The 15989-nt window shown below is 41.0% G+C and overlaps 1 protein-coding gene across 1 annotated transcript; it reads right to left on the bottom strand.

Annotated features, from left to right (window-relative positions):
• Positions 1-1143: 1143 nt before the first annotated feature.
• Positions 1144-5332, bottom strand: srek1ip1 (SREK1-interacting protein 1). Its single transcript, XM_084011219.1, has 5 exons — positions 5215-5332; positions 4761-4808; positions 4263-4412; positions 2223-2301; positions 1144-1835 (listed from the first exon to the last, which is right to left on the bottom strand). Exons 1-5 carry the CDS (start codon positions 5225-5227, stop codon positions 1601-1603), a joined length of 525 nt encoding a protein of 174 aa, XP_083867345.1. The 5' UTR covers positions 5228-5332; the 3' UTR covers positions 1144-1600.
• Between the last annotated feature and the right edge of the window lie 10657 nt (positions 5333-15989).

Here is a 15989-nt window from a genome sequence, read left to right as displayed (position 1 = left end):
AATAATTCATGAAAATTGATGCCTCATAATGGTTTTGTTGCACCTGCCTGTGGACCATGGAGCCTCAGCCAGCAGCCACATGTCTGGACTGAACAGCAGCGCCCCCAGAGGAGGCGGTCGAAGCTCTGACCTCCTGTCTGTCCTCTCCGATTCATCCTGAGCTTCTCTGACACTTTCTGAAAACTGTGTGTGTGTGTGTGTGTGTGTGTGTGTGTGTGTACGCTCAAGGTGGATTAAGTAGCCCTAGGCATTAATTTAAAATACTGTATGTTTATCTCAAAATGTGTTTCAGATGTGTTTATGCATGTGTAATCTTCCTGGAAGGACGTGATAAGAAAGTGAGATTGATGTTTGACACAGGTGACTCTGCCATAGAGGAGTCAAGCCCAATGTTACTGGAAATGATCTAATCGTGATTATTTGGCAAATCAAACAAGTGTCAGGGACGTTTTGCAACACTCCAATGAGTCGGCCTGTTTGTTTTTTCTCCATTACACATGATCAGTAAAGAGCTCAGCAGCAACTTGAAAGGATTCTGCTCAGCATTTGACTGTTCACAACACGACCACTAGGTGGAGTAAAGAGGTACTACACATCTTATCATAGGGTTCAGTCATTATTGAGGAGATTTATCACATCATTAGTCTTGTAGATTGCATATTTAAAAAAAAAAGACCTAGGGTCAGGGTACTCCCTTATTGTTCTGGTTTTTCTGCCCCTAAATGTCATTCACTATTTTCCAATTTCAATCTTTTTCTATCTAAAATGATCTCTACAGTTCCAGTTAATGGCTCATTAGTATGCTTCAAACCTTAACCTAGATTAACGGGAAATATTAAGAATGTGTTTATTTTAGAACTACAACATACAGTATCAGCTTAGGTATATTTGCCTCAGCTACATATTTCATTGTCATCTATCATTCTTGGAATGATTTTTCAAGAGCATTGTCCATCTGATATTTAAGGTATGTTGCTGCCCTCTACAGGAAATAATAAGATCTGCTCCTACACCAGGTAAGACTTCAGCAGGTCATCACAATCATGGCACCTCTAACTGCTTTCTGCCATTTAACATGTTGCACTGAAGTAATTAGAATTATTATTTTTATTACCAAAACTTACACTAATGAGACAGTAGAGATACAAATATATATTTTATTATAATAAAAGGAACTTACAAGGGAGGACCGAAATAGACTCAAGCAATAGGAAATTGTGCATAGGAAATACACAAAGCCGTATAAAGAGGCTCAGTTAATGACAGACCCAAAAATGTACACACATCAAAGCTTTTGGAATGAAAATGTTCAGATATCTTTCAACACGGTGTGGGGTGGTTAAATGATAACAGTCATTGTTTGATAATAATCACATTACGAGCAACCACATTGTCTTTCCAGCTACCTCCAGCAGTGTAATTGTACTAGAAAGCCATCCTAGCAAAAGTACAATATACACATTTAAGCCATCATAAACAAAACATAAAAAAAATTACCAAAACACTTTTTAGCTAGTAGTTCAACTTCTGGTCAATGTCTGCAAAAACACACTGGAGAATAAATATGTTGGACCTGCAGACACTGCACAGGAAAGCCATCTCAGTCACTGTCTGAGGATTCATTGGAGCTGGAAGAAGAGGAGGAAGACGATTCTTGTTTCCTCTTCTTCTGCTTCTTCTTCTGTTGCTTCCCATCTCCCCCTTTGTTCTTTTTGCTTTTCTTCTTCCGGCTTTTCAATTTCTTTTTCTTCGTACCCTCCTTCTCATCAGACGAGGAGTAGGAAGTGCTGCGTTTCTTTTTTTTCTTTGTAGTATCATCACTCGACGAGTTAGATCTGGAGAATTAAAAAAAAAACGAGGAATTGCTGAAATGTTATCAATATGTAAAATGACCAATAAAAAGCAGATTTCTGAAAAATGTTTTGCCTTAAATTATAGCTTTTACTGGTATCCGAGTTCACGGGGTTATAGACTGTTTCAACAGCATTGCATTGCTATGAATCCAGTCATTGGGTCAATGTTGCTATCATTCACATGCACTACAACAGGAGATAAACTGGTGGACATTTCGAATGTTAACATATACATCTGAGAAATGGTCTATACACCTTCCTCTGCAAAGAAAAAAGATCAATGAAGAGAAATATTATTGGAGCAACAACAGCTTCACACCATCTAAGACATTAAAAAGTAAAATTGCAAGGTAGAGGAAAAAAAGTGACCTCTTTCTCGTCTTTCTGTCGCCGCTCTTCTTGTGTTTGCGTCTCCCTTTTCTACCATCGTTGTCATCATCATGGGTACCTATAAAGATTTGTGGAGAGAGTAGTTAAGATACTTTTTCATTGGAAGAGTAGCTGTTCATAAAGTGAAAAAAAGGCAAGCAACACAACATCTACAACAACTACTGCTGGTGCTCATCTATGCTCAATCACCAAAATCCATCTGATGAGTTTGGCAGACTTTATCTCAAGACCTTGCTTAGCCTAAATGACAAGACTGTGGATCCCATCCTCACTAACTCTCCAGCCTTTTATATATATCCAAAAAATGGATGTCTTGTGTTGTCTTACTCTGCCCGAGAGTTCGAAACTTATAGAAAATGTTAGAAAGGAATACAACATTTCTAATAAAGATTTTTTTAAATATTTACAAATCCGGAGTCTTGTTCATTCACTTATTAAAGCAGACAAACTGCGGTTTGTACTATTCGAGATAGAAGATATATTAATGTCCTCTGAAACAATAAAAGGGAAAATAAGTGAATTTTACAACATTCTCTCAAGAGGAGGTAAGTCATCTTTCCAGATTATAAAGAAGTCATGGGAAAAGGACTTAGAGATAGTCTTTGAAGAAAACACCTGGTTAAATATCTGTGAAAGAATACACTTTCCATTCACTAGCAACAAAATTAAGGAATCTAATTTTAAATTCATTCATAAACTATACCTAACACCAACAAAAATGCATAAAATCTCCAAGACTATCTCAGCAAAATGTCCCAGATGTAAAAGAACGGATGGGACATTTATACATATGTTTTGGGAGTGTGACCTTCTACAAAATTTTTGGAAATCAATTCACTCCTTTACACAATCTGTTTTGAAAATAAAATTTGATTTAAGTCCCAGTTTGTATTTGTTAAATGATCCATTGCATCTTCAGTTAGATACGAAAAAATGCAGGATATTAATTATGATAACATACTTTGCGAAGAAATGCATACTCTTATTTTGGAAAGATGATTTCCCTCCAACTCTTAAGATTTTTACAAATCAGATTTCAGCTTTTTTACCCTTAGAAAAATTAACTTTGGAAAAACATAAATGTGGTTATATTTTTCAAGAATTTTGGTTTCCATTACTTTTAGGTTTGGAGGAATTTTCTAAAGGTGACATATGATTGGTTGAGCCCTGAATTGGTGCCCTATAGAGCAGGGCAGACCTTAATATTAAATATATGTATCTCTGTAAAATATATGCGTATGTTTGACTATGTGGATGTACATATGTGTTGCGAGCACGTTTGTGTATGTTGGTGCAGGTAAGCACATATAGGTGTAAATACCCACTAATGTCAGTGAAGACAGATTGCTGCTTTTCCACTTATTTTTTTTTATTCTTTTATTTGATTTAGATATTTGTTTACTTTTTGGTTTGTTTTTGTTTGTTTGTTCTGTTTGTATTTTGTTTTCTTGTCTATCCTATATAGCTATATATACATGGGCTAAACAAAAAAAAGAAGAAAGAAAGAAATTGTACGAGTCACCCCATCATCGATATTGTTTCAGGATGGATATTTTTGTTGTTGTATCCTTTTTGTTAATTTATTGGAAATAAAAAAAAAATATATATAAAAAAAAAAAAAAAAATGTTTGTAACAGCAGTGAGTCGCTGGAGAAATCTAGAGTCGTCTGCATGTCTCCTGTCTCTCTTTCTCCTTTGATGCAAAGCATCACAGTCCAGCTAGGGAGGCAAACCTCTGTGTGTTTATGGTGTTTATTAACATGAAGTTACATGACTTGTGATTACTGACATATAGAGTTTTCTAATGGCCTCCTCTTTCGATATCCCATTGCCCCCCATGTGCAATACAACTTTTGTAAATTAGTTCCCTGCATTATGTTTTTTACTATTCCATAGATTTTTCCTTTTATATCAAATTCACATTTTCCTAATTTATGACCATAGTATTGTCTATTAACGACCGTAGAGAACTTAAATACTAAAAGCTTAAGAGGACCATGATTTTTTATTTTTTTTTACCTCTACTTCGTGCCTGTTTATCACTGCGCTGAGGTGCAGGTGTGTCGTCCTCTTCACTTTCCTCACTGCTGGTGCTACTCACATCCAGCACAATGTCCTTCTGGGGGTCAACTCGAACGAAGTTTCGGCACTCAAAGGTCAAGTGGCCCGCTGAAAAAAATAATGCACATTCAAAGAAAACAATGGATTAACAAACCACGACAAAGCAGGACACTTTGTTTCACATTTTAGAAGGATAACCCTTCTAGCTGCTATAAGAAAAAGTCTGGTAAATACAGATCAACTCCAACATTACCATCAGTACTTCTGGATTAAATCTGATTGTAAGAGATGCAGAAATCCTTCCTCACTGGAGCTTTACAAGAGATGCTGCCTCAGCTTGAACTAAACCCACATTCTGCCAGGTTAATATAGTGACTAATAACACACACACAACACATACACACACAAAAAATGTTTTAATTTGTGATAAAACTTGAGTCTCAAAGTTTTACTTACGATATCCACATTTCTTGCACCCAGCTCTTATGTTGTCCTTATTCGGACCTGTAAAATATAAAGTTATACACGTGTATTACTGTTGGGAAGTAAGGTTAATTAACTGTTTGTACACAAGCACACATGGAAGTCAATAACAGGACAACTAGGTCAATATGTACCTTAGCCAACTTAACGTTAAATAACTGCATTTCATTTGATGTGTAACGTTAACTTAACATTAGCCGTATTAACGCTACGGGACCTTTATGAAGGAATACTTATAACGCAGTCTCTTTTTAGATGCGAAACATATTGAAAAGGTTGTTCGGGTCTGAGTTAACGTTAGCTTCAGGCTAACGTTGAGGTTAACATCGTCTGTTCACCCGTAACGTTACTCTTCCAAAAGCAGCGTATGTTCATCATAAACCTGGAAAAATGTAATTTATAAACAACAATGAATTGTAATGCCGACCTGGGGCAGCCATTGCGTTTTCCACGATTAAGCCGAAAAGGGGACCGTTGTTAGAGCGCGAATTGTTAATTTCCACGAGTGTGCACACAAAATAACGTCGGCCGGAAACATTTGTTCTGCAAACTATTGGTTCCGTCTTCTTCTTTTGTCCTTCACTCACTGGCGGCGTATAAACTACATTGTTGGTTCTTTACCGCCACCTATCGGACTGGAATTTGTAGAAGTAAGCGGCGTTCACACCGAACGCGATAGACGCGAATTGAGCGGCGACTCTACATTGAAAACCAATGTAAATGGCGCGATGACACGCGATTCAGGCGGAGGCGGCGCGAATGGAGCGTCTGGCGCGATGAGACGCGGCGCGAATGGCGCGAATGGCGCGTCTGACGCGGCGCGAATGGCGCGAATGGCGCGTCTGACGCGAATGAAGCGAATGGCGCGTCTGACGCGGCGCGAATGGCGCGTCTGACGCGGCGCGAATAAAGTTGAAAATATTGAACTTTTCAGGCGGCATCGCGCCGCGACATCCAATCAGCGACGAGTTCAAGCCGACAGACAGATGAGCTGAGATGGACGGGCTGCATTACCAAACCCGACTCGGGAAGACCGGACCCCGGCGCGACGGGGGCCGTACCGGCCTCACACCGTCAGGGCTGAGCCTCGATCAGAAGGACTCATGCCCCCGCGCGACACCGGGCAATCGGTCTTCCGTACGCCACATTTCCCACGTCCGCCCGCCCGTCGGACGGGGATTCGGCGCTGGGCTCTCCCTCTTCGCTCGCCGCTACTGAGGGAATCCTAGATAGTTTATTTTCCTCCGCTTAGTAATATGCTTAAATTCAGCGGGTTGTCTCATCTGATCTGAGGTCGAATGTGGCCCCGACTCTGGGGAGAGGTGCGAGGGACGTGGCTCCCGGAGGAGGCTCACGGACTCTGGCATCGGGTACCCCGAGGCGGAGGAGGAGGGTCCGCCGACGTGACCCGCCGGCTCCCCTCAAAAATGAGCGTCATGCGCGAATGAAGCGAATGACGCGAATGAAGCGAATGACGCGAATGGCGCGAATGGCGCGAATGACGCTAAAAAAGTCCAAAATGATCAAGCGGCGCGATACACGCGTCTGACGCGATTGTATTCGCGTCTATCGCGTTCGGTGTGAACGCCGCATAAGACATTTAGCCTGAAAAACACTGTTTTTGATCTGTTTTTTGAAGCTATACAATACAGTGCATGCAATACAATGCCAATTTCTCTTTCTTCTAGGAACCTGCCATTCTCCTCAAGTCGGTAGATGAAAAAAAACTCGATAAGAAGATCAATGGACTGCATTTTCATTTTGACACCAAAAAGATAAGATAAAGATAAGATAATCCTTTATTAGTCCCAAAGTGGGGACATACACGGTTACAGCAGGAAAAGAGGATAGTGCAAACAACAATAGGGTACAAAATACAATAATAATACACTATAGACCAAAAGAGTATGGCGACATGCAAATGTATTTGCAATAGACTTGAGGTTCTGTATTATTTCTTGCAATCTTATACACTTCACTGTAGGCAACAGCAGGTTGATTCTTTAAAATGAGAAATGGCCTCATCATCATGTCTGACACACACACACACTTGATGCCGTATGCCTCAGTGACCGTTCTGCCTTCTTTATTTACGATTGGATGGACCTGCATTTATATATTAAATAACGATTCAAACTGACATTGTTGCAATCAGTGTTACCTAATCAGATGATGCCTCAAGATAAGCGGCCTCACATCTCCCATGTTCCAGACAGACCGAGGACTTTGATCCACTGCTCCTCACCTCATTTCGTCTTGTGGTCCACTCACATGCTTAAAAACACATGTTCTTCCTCTGTTTTTGTGAGAAATCATCTATTTCTAGCCAATGACCAAATGAACCCACCGTTCTGTCATGTTTCATTATCAAAATCGCAGAAAAGCAGGTTTTGTTGCAGAGGTTTTATTTTTGCATTATTTGAGGCATGATATATAAATACACCAATTTGAGTATATTTTCTTTCAGTGCAATATCCTGTCTCATCTGAAAATGTAGCATTACTTTATCAGGATTAGACAAAGCTTTCCCCAATGGGTTCTGTAAAAAAATTCACGTCAGTCAGTAAGAAATTATTTAAAAAGCTAAAATAAAGTTCAAAGGAGAGTGCTTTATCCTTGTCAGTTTATTGCCTCAGTGGAGAGTAAAACAAAGAGAATTTGTTGGAAACCAGTGCAGATGTTTGATGACTTACATGCTGTAGAGAAACATTCACTTTTCAGCCACTGGAAGGTGCAAAGAACAAGCAAGACCTTTGGGAGAAGACCTTAGACTCGTTGAATGGGATGCTGTTGGAGAATGAAGGCAGAATGGATACCAAAAAAGGAAAAAATGACACAGTATCACATTTGCTTCAAGAAAGTTTCAAGCCCAAGACAGAAAAGTGCATGACCATTTATAAACATAAGAATTACAAAATTCATTGCTCTGTCAATGCACACCACCATACTGCTGGCTAATAATTTACTGTATCAGATTACATTCACTTTAATACAGTTTGACACATACAAATGATGATGCCAGATTTTTTTAGTTTTAGTTTTAGTCTAGTTTTATTCTTATTTCACTCACACGTGTCTGTGTCTAATATAATCGTTCCATTTGATTTTTTTCTGTAGCGACTCCTTGGCTCTGGTTAGGCTGCCAGAGGCCATGAGACAGGCTGAGTCTGTTGATTATTTTAAGATGCACCTTGAGACTATACTTTTATCCTCTGACTTTTAATTATGTTTAACCTGTTTTATAAAATTACCTCAGTTGTGTTTGCACTTGTTTAAATTTTTTTTCTTTTGACTTATTTCCATGCACATATATGTCTTTATGCTTGTATGTGTACGCTTTGTATATTTGTGTATTTGTGTAGCACTTTTGTCCACAACCTTTTAAACTTTTAAGTACTATATAAATTGTTGATTGAATGGTAAAAACAAGCACAAAGTTGAGAGATATGATTCAGCGATACAAGGAGTGAAGTTTAGTTAAGTCAATCTCTTTTTGGGCTTTGTTAACTCCAACTCTGGATTTTGCAAAGCTTGTTTTACATTCTGATGCTACTGGCTCACTTGGTCCTCATTATTACTTGTTACTTTAATACATTTCTCAGTTAAAAGTGAAAGAATTTAGAAAGACATTCATGTTATTTTACTGCGGGAGAAAGTTCAATGTGCATAACAAATGCATATATATATATATACACACACACACACACACACACACACACACACAGACATAAATCAATTAGCCTTTAAGGAGGGCCTGGGTTATTGGTAGCTGCTGAGAGACTAACTTGTACATTACTGTGCATATCATAAAAGGCTTCATGGCAAAGATAAGACTGTGATAAAACGTTCCTCAGTTGCGATGCTACAATGCTGCTATATTCCTTTCATCCTTACCCTCATTTCTACAATGTCTGTCCTCCATTTCCCCCTCTTTTAAGATCTCACTTGTTTATGTACTTATTTAAATGCAATGTCCTACGCCAGTGAATCTCTGATAAAAATCAATTGCATGTATATGACATGCTAGAACATGACTATGTACTTCAGAGGTTGTTAAACACCTTCTAAACATAATTAAAATAGCATAAATAGGCATTAAATATTCTCTATACACGATTCAGAGCATAACATACCAGTAAACAACTACTTGCTTGTAAAGATAATGTCGACCTGAGCACACAAACTTGTGTGAGGGTCCAGTTAGCTCTGAGACGCCAACTCAGTCGTGGCCATGTTGAGAACCATACAGAGGCATGGAAATGCACTACATTCCATAGGTAGCACCTTTAATGTTGTGTTGAGACTTCCCCCTTTTGCTTTGTGGCCTCTGTGATGTCATTAAACTACTAAAAGAGGAATTTGATTGTTGCAACAAACAAAACACAACTATTAAAACTTTGATTAATGAGGAGAAATGTCAAAATGAGATACGTCCATCTTGTTTCTGGGAATTATTCTTGACTGCTGTTGGATTTCAAAGGGGTGCAACAAAACATGTTATAGTGGAGGCAGAGCCTGCCAGACAGAAAATATTCCTCCAGGACAACAAGTCTGTACTCAATTACAGAACTACCTAGATGAGATGTTGATGTTGTTGAACACCAAACCCAACAGAAAAAAATACAATCAACAAAATAACATTCATAGGTAAATGTGCAGAAGCAGAAGAATCATGATGGAGGTGTTTTTTATGTCATGATGGAATTCATGAAATTGTCCAACTGAAATTAATTATGGTCCACTCCTTGATGTTTTTATGACCAAAGTTGAAAACAAAATATTGAAACAATCTGTCTTCCACTGAGACACTCCACAGTAAATTAGATTAAAAATGTCTTTCCTTGTTTGCCAGTGTTTGCTCATATTCATCATTCACACACGTCAACGACACAGTTTCAAACAGCGGCCTCACACTAAGTACTCTAATGGTGCCTTCAAACCTCTTTCCCAGCCTGAATGCTGTTGTCATCCAGTCACATGTCACCCTAACAGTCATCTGGGGAATTGGGCTGGGGCGGGGGGGTGGGGGCAGCAGGATGTTGAAGCATGTTCCCACAGAAAAGCACAGTTTTCTTGAGCAAGATGTTAAAACATTTTGTGCCCAAGCATCTGCATCTATAAACATTGTTTTAATCAGAAAGAAGCTACCATTATGGATTCACAAAACAAAACTAAGAGTCTACAGAAATACCAGAAGCTCCTGTGAGGGGCTCATCAAACTAAAACGCGTTATGAATTCCACAATCCCTCTCACATTGACTAGCCAGCGAGGCCTGACACATCTACCGGCATCAAAACAGGAAGTCTTCTGTCTCTTGCTTGATTGGATTTAACTTTTAACTTCTGAGTTAAAATATTCTCAACTTGCCATCTAAAAACAGCTATATAAGGTGTGATCAGATGCCTCCTGGACACCACCTGAGCCGGTCCTTTCCAATGCGAAGGAGCAGCGACGAATCCTCCAAACCTCACCTCACCAAAGCTGGGCCCGGCTACCCTATCAATCAAGCTAATTTCGACCACTTGTATCTGTGATACCATTCTTTTGGTCACTACATAAAGCTCATGACCATAGGTGAGGGTCAGAATGTAGATAGACCACCTCGCCACCTTCACCACATCCGTCCAGTACAAGGCCTTCATCGCTGCTGATAGTGCAGCTAACCACCTGTCCACCTCTCTCTCTCCATATTACCCTCACCCCTGAACAGGCCAGGTGGTGCATCCCACCAGAACCATGGCAGAGAACCATGGCCTGACTTTCATCCCAACCACTACACTGCCCCGGTTTCTGAAGGTCACGTTCTGTAGGAAACAGCAGAACCTCATCATCTGCAAGGACCAGATACCTTGCACTCTCCTCTCCGTAGCTACACCTTAAAAAAATCCCAAACAGAATTGGTGACGATCTTTGGTGTTCTGGTACCAAGTACATATTAGACCAGCCTTTGCTCAAACATGGTATTTGTCATGGCCAATCCATGACAAACACAGAAGTGTAACAAAGCACCACTTGTGTTCAGATCAGACAGGCTTTTCCTCCCAATCCCAATCACCTCCTTCCAGATTGATTTATTTATTATTATTTATTTATGTATTTTCTAACTTGGTAAGCTTACTCATCTTGATAATAACACATTTCTCTTTATGCATTCCCAATGTGGTCCTCAAGAAATGACCCGAATACCTAAAATTGTGAAAGTGAATGAATAACGCCAGCTACTAGCTGAATGAGAGAAATCTCACAGCAGTTCTCCCGAAGCTGCGAACTGTCTGGTCAGCACCTGGCCAACGCTGACATTGCGGAGGATGTTTTTGGACAGAGGCTTGCCTATGAAAATAAACCTAAGTCTGACCTCAAGCGCCAGTCGCGGAGTCTCACCACCTGACACAATGTTCCTCCCACAAGCATGACCATCACGCCTGGGTGGCCATGAAGGAAACGGGAAATCTCTTTAGCATCCTTGCAGAAGGGGAAACAAAAACCTGTGAGGAAGAAGCATAAGACTCCCTTATATGAACAGGAATCTTCTTCTTGCCCTTTTTTTATTTTATTTATTTGGTATGAAAATAAAATCTCTTTTTGCACATTCTTCTCTGGCAACTGCTCAGGCTATTTCTTGTGTTGTGCCTGGTCTTATCCGAGGTCTTGCCAGGTGAGGCAAATAAAAGCTGGCATTGATTTGATTTGAGTAGGACTGTGTTTGCTCTCCCTCACCCCCTCTGTCCTCCAATCTCCATTCCTCCCTCTCTCTCCCTTTCTCTCATTCTCCCTCCCCAAAACTTTCGGTACATGTTTGATCGCTTCTGGAACAGGGGTGGGGGGGCTCTTTGATGTGGAGGAGATCTCGGGTAAGTAGAGTGCTTAGTTGAGTGGGAGGCGAGGAATGCGGGGCAGGTATACACCACAGTTTGCTTGCATTGATTACAACTCTTGTTTTGCTGAATACAAAATGCATGTCACTGGCTTTCCATGGTTTCCCCTCTTCCCGCATAATCCTGGTTTTTCAATCAACATTTTAGCTCGTTAGTACAAGTTTATTTTCCTAAGCCCTTCTTTGTAATGTATGGCATCTACACGCTTGTTTATCCCCCCTGCATTCTTTTAAACCCTTTTGTCCCACTTTGACTCCTCCGAAAACCGATTCAAACATTTCCTGCAGCACACTACAAAGCCCTAACTAACCCTTGTGAGCTGCTGACAGACGTGTGTCCGCAAAGGACCGGCAGAGAAAAATGCTTTGATTTGCTGCATTGTGGAGGAAAAAGATGGGCAGTGTGGATAGGGAAATGGGCCCTCGCTCTCTTATTCGATGGATATTTCTGACGCAAACTGGTATAAAAGTGGTAGTGCAGATGTGTGTGTGTGTGTGTGTGTGTGTGTGTGTGCTCAAATAAATGTGTGTCCTTCTCTGCCACAAACAAAAGATGCAAGCCACAGTTACAAAATGGTCTAGTGGTGTAAGGAAAACAAGTTTTTGTTACTTCTCTGGAGACCTTGTAGGTGAGAAACTCGTTGCAGAATTGGAGGTATAAGAAGCAGATTGCACGCATGAGGCGTTTGGAGTCGCAAGAAAACAGGAGAAGCCGAAGAGGGAGCTATAAGAGTAGAGATAACTATAACAGTGGTGGGGAAAATAAGTCTGAAGGCTAAAGAGGTTTTAAGGATGATTCTGTTGATACGCTTCCTTCTCCTCACCAGTTGTGGTCGTGCAGGTGAGTCAGAATTTTTGTTTATTTGTGATGTTGCTAAGAGGGCAAGAAAAAACAGGGTTTAGCAAAGCAACAAGCATGAGTGAACATTTAATGTGGTCTCCGTGTGCCATGAAAGCATTGTTTCATGACGTAATTTCAACTGCAATTATTTTCCTCAATGCACACAGTAAAACGTTAAAGCCAGACAAAACAATATGTGGACAATTCTAACACATCACACAGAGGCGTGTTTGCATTTACACACACACACACACACACACACACACACACACACACACACACATACACACACACACACACACACACACACGTGCAGGCGTGTCTTTTAATCTTTCTCATGCCCACATGTTCTCTCTTTCTGCAGCCTTTTTAATTTACTCTCACCGTTTCACACATGCATATACACACACACACACACACACACACACACACACACACACACACACACACACACACACACACACACACACACACACACACACACACTCCATATTTCCTTTATGAGTCCAATTAAAAACTAAGAGGGGCCAATTCTACAAAGCTGTCAGACTGTTTGATGTTGAGGTAGCAATCTTTTGCCGTAGCTGCTGTGCAGCCGTCTCCAGTCAGGGACACGGGTGTCCCTCTGTACTTCACTTGTAATTGTTGCCCAAATGAGTTGCATGCCAGCAGTAAAACCTTTTATGACTGGTCGTCCAACTGTTCCGAGATGGGATGTCGGTCACCAGCGCTTCACATAAAAAGGGGGTTACATCATTTATGGTACCTCTTTAAATGGATCTAGATATATTCTTCATCTGTCTCGTGAATGTCCCCCTACGATTGTGTGTTTGAGGTATAAAGGGGGGGCATATTTGTGACGTGGCCAAAATAAATCTCAGGCATCATTGCAGACTTAGTTTAATTGTTCCACCAGCGCTGTTTCTATTTTTGTTCTCTTAAAGATCTGGCAGTCTCCGCTGCCTTTTTCGTTCCCTGCTGGACGTCTATCTCCCTTCTTAAAGACACCATCTCCAGCATCTACTACTTTTGCCTTCAATATCATCGGTGCAATCTCTCTCTCCCCTATCTTTGTCATATATTCAAAAGCCATCTTTCAAAAACCAGGGGAAAGGGATTTGGCTCTTTCTTTGAAATCGTGGTTGTGTGGTCTGGCACCACCCCACATGTATATACCCTTGCTTTGACAACCTGAACCTAAATATTTCCCCTCCACGAGTTGTAATCTAGACGCAAAAAATTCTGCCCTAACTACTGTAATTTGCGCAATCTATAGGTTAAAGGAGCCTGGCAGAGGAAGGGGGAGGCGGAGGGAGAGTGTAGCATTTGTAATTTACTTTTAGCTCAGGATCCAGATGCATGGAGCGAAGGGAGTGCTTGTGCGGGTGATGAAGTATGTGTGTAACTGTAAACCGGTGTATTTCTATACACTTTTAAAAGGCTCTGCTTTTGGTTCTTTACATATCAACCATACAGGGAAACCCCTGAAAGGAGAAGTCAGGAATCTTATCTCTTAACCTGCTTTTTTAAAAACAGTAGATAGCTGCAAATAAGGACCAAGGAGAGGAGGACCAAGGCACTTGTAAAAAAAAATGTAATAATAAACACCATTGACAGTTCATTGAGGGACACTGATAGATTTCCACATTGTAACCACACAGAGAACTGCTCTAACGTATCATCACAGATTAGAAATTTGTTTCTGAAATGGAATCATTTCTTTAGTAGTTATAATGTGCTGTGAAACCACAGGACTCTGATTCTTCTTTCAAACACTGGGGTCATTCGGGCATGGAGGTATAAAGCGTAATGAATGCTGAACTTATCATACATTATGTCCACCACTTCTAATACTTCATAAACCTTGTTATAAGGTGTCATGCATGATTATAAACATGTATAACGACTTTCATAAACCCATATAAATGCATTATTATGTGTTATAAATGTGCTTATGATGCATTACATAAATTACCTTCATAGAAAGTGTTACCCGATTATCTTACTAAAATTGATTTCTTTATTGTGCTTTGCTCCGTTTACATCAGTCTTGTAAATTCCCAGGAGTTCACTGCTTTCCCACGCGCATTCAAGCCTGCTATATAATCAGCCAACAAAACCTATTAAGCACCTTTTGGTGAACGGATGATCCACGCTGAGACCGCAAAACAGCCACCTGGTGTTTACACTCGTCTTGCAGGATTCCCAATTTGGCTTTCCCATCGTAAGATAGACTTTTTGTCAGGAGCGAACCCATCACAAATGGACGGACAGACGTGCCTACACAGGCGGCCCTCCTGCAGAACTGCACATTGCAGCTGGTATTTCCAGTTCATGTGGTGGCCGCGTCATGTGAGGCCTCTCTTTACCCAGAATTACTGCTATGATTTTATTGCAGCCTTGATTAGGCACATGTGACTAACTGCAAACCACCGTTGGCAACAGGGTGAGTGGTGTGCAGAACGTAGAGGTCTTCCAGAATTGTTAAAAAGATTCAGCCTTGCACATTCACAAGTCAAGACCGGTTCCTGGGGGGGGGGGATTTGATTCTTCTGGCTGTGTGGAATACAGTTGGCACGACTTGCTTTATTTCACACATTAACTGTTAGTGTTTGCATAGAGGAGAGACATTTTCATTCTGCAGGCAGTCTCCACTACCTCACAGGAGAAAAATGCTAACTCCGCTTCACTTCCCATGGAAAAACAAGCCAAGACAACTTGGTGAGAGAGGGAAAATATTGGGGTCTTTTAAAATTCGAAAAATTCAGAGGAAGGGGGGAAATGGATATATGACCATTCTCCTGACATGAAAAGCAGAGCACATCAAGACTGAATCAGGACATTTTCAAGAATTGCTTGGACCTGGTTCCCTGTTTTCCCCTCGGACTGATTTGCCAGGCGATGGGGGGATGGGGGGGTTGGGGGGGAAAGAAATGGAAAAAGACACACTTATGATTTGTAACATGATAGATGCCAACACGAATTGGGTAGCCATTTCTTTTCTCTCCCCGTTAAAGGCTGCTGCATAAAAAGAACCATTACACACAACCACATCAAAGGGCCGTTCAAATTTCTATCATGCCCACGTCAGAGTGGGGGATCCAGGGGGGAAAGAGGGGGAACTAAATTAGAGCAAACCTTTTAAAAACAACAAAATGGGGGTGGTTCATTTTCAAGGAATCAAAGTGAGTAGAGGGGCCGTGATGGTACAGCACTCTTGTGTGGTCCCAGCTTCTCTCTCTCTCTCTCTCTCTGTCTCTCTGTCTCTCTCTCTCTCTGTCGCCCCTGACTCTTCCTCCTGCTCTCACATTTTCTTTTCCCTCTTTTGTGGCTCTAAGCCTATGAGCTGGCGTGGGCCCTTCCTTACTACACACCCAGCGGGGCTTTAAAAAGGCAGGGCCGGGAGGTCTCTGCAGCCACACACTCTCTCCGTCTATGCCTCACTTGGTCTTCGGTGCGCTGCTCTGAAAAGCCGGCCGTGCCAAC

This window comes from Eutrigla gurnardus, assembly GCF_963514095.1.
Source record: "Eutrigla gurnardus genome assembly, chromosome: 6".
Lineage (NCBI taxonomy): Eukaryota > Metazoa > Chordata > Actinopteri > Perciformes > Triglidae > Eutrigla > Eutrigla gurnardus.
The sequence above is the reverse complement of the archived record's forward strand: the minus strand, read 5'-3'. Positions and strand labels throughout refer to the sequence as shown.